Source organism: Nicotiana tabacum, chromosome 1, assembly GCF_000715075.1.
Source record: "Nicotiana tabacum cultivar K326 chromosome 1, ASM71507v2, whole genome shotgun sequence".
In the NCBI taxonomy this organism is placed as follows: domain Eukaryota; kingdom Viridiplantae; phylum Streptophyta; class Magnoliopsida; order Solanales; family Solanaceae; genus Nicotiana; species Nicotiana tabacum.
Genome location: NC_134080.1, coordinates 89878260 through 89882292, shown reverse-complemented (window position 1 = coordinate 89882292; position 4033 = coordinate 89878260). Strand labels below are relative to the sequence as shown.

Sequence of the window (4033 nt, the reverse complement as noted above, 5' to 3'; positions counted from 1 at the left end):
AAAGGGCAACTTCCTAGTGATACCATTGCGAACCCGAAGAGTGGTGGAAGTGGCTCAACTTCTCACGTCATGGCAATAACTACTAGAATTGGGAAGGTTTTACAAGGTGACATTGAGCAAGAGGTTGTTGGGGAAGAAGCCGAACAAGAAGTTGATGCAGAAGAGCAAGGGGTTGTTGAAGTTGAAAGGGTGTCGGAAAAAGAGAAGGTGCAAGAAGTGAACCAAGAAGGGGTGAAGGAAAAGGAGAAGGAGACATCAAAAGCTCCACCTCCTATTCCTAGACCTCCTCCGCCTTTTCCTTAAAGACTTATTAGAAGGGTTGATGATAGCAAGCTTGAGAGATTCTATGATATTCTAAAGCAATTGTCGGTGAACATTCCATTCTTGGAGGCTTTTCAAGAAATGCCGGGGTTTGCCAAATATTTGAAGGATTTGATCACCAAAAAGAGGACCACAAAGAAAGAGGTGGTAAACATGACTCACCGGGTTAGCTCTATTATTGCCACAAGCCCTGTCCAAAAGAAAGAGGACCCAAGAGCATTTACTATTCCATGCACTATCGGAGAGCGTGACTTTGCAAAAGCCCTTTATGACAATGGGGCTAGCATCAACTTGATGCCACTTGCTATCTACAAGCAAGCGGGATTAGGGATGCCGAGGCCAACAAGCATGAGGTTACAAATAGCCGATCGATCTATTAAGCGACCGGTAGGAATTATTGATGATGTGATTGTGAAAGTTAGAAAATTACATTTGCCCGCCGACTTTGTAGTTCTTGACTGTGTTGTTGATAAAGAGATCCCTATCATCTTGGGGAGACCATTCCTAGCCACGGGAAGAGCACTTATGGATTCAGAGCAAAATGAAATTAAGTTCCGGGTGAATGATGAAGAAGTCACATTTCAAGCGAGCAAGGGTATGAAATTACCCCATGAGTATGAGAGAATTTCATTGATAGATGTGGTTGATGAGGTTGAAGATGTCGTCGAATTGAAAATGGAAGAACAATGCCTTGCTGTGGCATTGGCGGCTATCTTGGTAAACTTTGATGGTAAGGACATGGATGGGTACATGGAGTCGGTAAATGCATTGGAGGGTCTTGGATCCTATACTTACACTTCAACAAAGCTTTCTCTTGACTTGGAGAATAGGGCCATACCTCCCGCCAAGCCATCTATCATTGAGCCACCACAACTAGAGCTCAAGCCTCTCCCGCCGCACTTAAGGTATAAATTTCTTAGCTCTAATGATACTTTACCCGTAATCGTTTCGTCTTTGCTAAATGATGTGTAGGTAAACCAATTGTTGGAAGTATTGAAAGAACATAGACAAGCCATTTGATGGACCATTTTGGACATTCGTGAAATCCCCGCGGGAATTTGTGAACATAAAATCCAATTGGATAGCGAAACAAAGCCAAGCGTGGAACATCAAAGGCGGTTGAACCCATCAATGCAAGAGGTAGTAAAGAAGGAGATTATCAAGTGGTTAGATGCCGGGATAGTTTACCCCATTGCCGACAGTTCGTGGGTGAGCCCAGTACAATGTGTGCCAAAAAAGGGCGGCATGACCGTGATCGAAAATGAGAAGAATGAGCTCATTCCAACGCGAATTGTGACCGGATGGCGAGTTTGTATGGACTATCAGAAACTTAACAGTGCTACTTGCAAGGACCACTTCCCTATGCCTTTTATTGTTCAAATGCTTGATCAGGTAGCGGGGAGGTCATTTTATTGTTTCCTTGATGGTTACTACGGCTACAATCAAATCAACATCACTTTGGAAGATCAAGAGAAAACTACGTTCACTTGCCCGTATGGCACTTTTGCTTTTAGCCGGATGCCATTTGGCTTGTGCAATGCTCCGGACACTTTACAAAGGTGTATGATGTCCATCTTCCCCGACATGGTTGAGGACTTTCTTGAAGTCTTCATGGATGATTTCTCGGTGTTTCGTTATTCGTTTGGGCACTATCTTAACAATCTTAGACAAGTGCTTAAGCGATGCGAAGAGACCAACCTTGTGCTAAATTTGGAGAAGTATCACTTCATGGTTGACGAAAGCATTGTGCTTGGGCAGAAAATTTCAAAGCATGGTATTGAAGTCGACCGGGCAAAGGTTGAGATTATTTCTAAGCTTCCTCTACCAACCTCCGTGAAAGGTGTTAGAAGTTTTCTAGGGCATGCCGGGTTTTACGGGCGCTTCATCAAGGACTTCTCCAAGATTGCTAACCCCATGTGCAAACTCCTCGAAAAGGATGCCAAGTTTGTGTTTGATGAGAACTGTCTTAAAGCTTTTGAGGAGCTAAAGCAAAGGCTCACCACGGCACACATTATTGTCACACCCGATTGGTCACTTCCTTTCGAGCTCATGTGTGCCGTCGGTGGTGTATCCATTAGAGCAATGCTTGGCCAACATCACAACAAAGTTCTCCACCCGGTGTACTATGCAAGTAAAACTCTCAATGGGGAACAAATGAACTACATGGTAACTGAGCAAGAGTTTCTTGCTATTGTGTATGCTTTTGAAAAATTTTGGGCTTATTTGTTGGGGTCCAAGGTGGTGGAATACACTGATCATGTGGCTCTTCGATATCTCATGGCAAAGAAGGATGCAAAGCCTCGATTAATTCGATGGGTCTTGTTGTTGCAAGAATTTGACTTCGAAGTCAACGATCGCAAGGGAACTCAAAATCAAGTGGCGGATCATTTGTCAAGGCTCGAGGAAGCAGGGAGACCACAGGGAGATCTTTAAATCTAAGATGCATTCCCTGATCATTTGCTAACTACTTGGTTAGTGACCTTATCCCGGACGGATTGGAATCTTATCAAAGAAAGAAGTTTCTGAAAGACTGTCGGCAATATTATTGGGAGGAACCATACTTGTTCCATGTTTGTGCTAACAATATTATCAGAAGGTGTGTTCCTGAAGAAGAGGTTATGCCAATTCTCAAGGCATGCCATGACTCACCGGTTGGGGGTCATCATGGAGGAAATCGGATGACAGCTAAAGTTCTTGAATGTGGGTATTATTGGCCTTCCATCTACCATGATGTCAATCAAATGGTCAAGGCTTGCGACCAATGTCAACGACAAGGTTCAATCTCCAAGAGGCATGAAATGCCAATATACTTTGTGATGGAGATAGAGATCTTTGACGTGTGGGGAATTGACTTCATGGGCCCCTTTGTAAGTTCTTGCGGGATGAAATACATCTTGGTAGCTGTGGACTACGTGTCCAAATGGGTTGAAGCAGTTGCCTTACCAAACAATGAGGCAAGGAGTGTGACCGCCTTCTTGAAGAAAAACATATTCAATCGGTTTGGCACTCCTAGAGCCATCCTTAGTGACAGTGGATCTCATTTTTGTAACAAGGCATTCTCGGGGCTGCTTGAGAAGTATGGCGTAAAGCACAAGGTGGCCACACCTTATCATCCGCAGTCAAGTGGTCAAGTTGAGGTTTCCAACCGGGAGATCAAGAGCATTCTAGCAAAAACTGTGAACGCAAATAGGACTGACTGGTCAAGGAAGCTAGATGATGCATTATGGGCATACCGCACAGCCTACAAAACCCCTATTGGTACTTCTCCTTATCGGCTAGTCTTTGGTAAAGCATTTTATCTACCCATGGAATTGGAACACAAAGCTATGTGGGCGTTGAAAAGGCTGAACTTAGATTGGGCTGAAGCTGCAAATTTGAGGTTAACACAACTCAATGAAATGGAGGAATTCCGGTTCCATGCTTATGAAAGTGCAGCTGTGTACAAAGAACGGATGAAGTTTGTCCATGACAAAAAGATCTTGAAAAGAGAGTTCAAGTAGAGTGATTTGGTCTTGCTCTTTAACTAAAGGCTCAAATTGTTTTCGGGCAAGCTTAAATCAAAATGGTCCGGTCCATTCAAAGTGGTCAATGCCTCTCCTTATGGAGCGGTGGAATTAGAATCAACAGATAGGTCCCGGACATTCAAGGTAAATGGCTAACGCATCAAGCACTACTTGGGCACTGATGGAGAAAAACATTTGGTAGAGCAGCT

At 43.8% G+C, this 4033-nt stretch overlaps 2 protein-coding genes across 2 annotated transcripts; both read left to right on the top strand.

The window, feature by feature from the left end:
• Positions 1–402: 402 nt before the first annotated feature.
• Positions 403–1293, top strand: LOC142163034 (uncharacterized). The gene has a single exon (XM_075220284.1). It carries the CDS (start codon positions 403–405, stop codon positions 1291–1293), a length of 891 nt encoding a protein of 296 aa, XP_075076385.1.
• Positions 1294–3399: 2106 nt separating this feature from the next.
• On the top strand, positions 3400–3821 carry LOC142163026 (uncharacterized). The gene is made up of 2 exons (XM_075220277.1): positions 3400–3404; positions 3512–3821. The coding sequence occupies exons 1-2, from the start codon at positions 3400–3402 to the stop codon at positions 3819–3821; spliced, it is 315 nt and encodes a 104-aa protein (XP_075076378.1).
• The last annotated feature ends 212 nt before the right edge of the window (positions 3822–4033 follow it).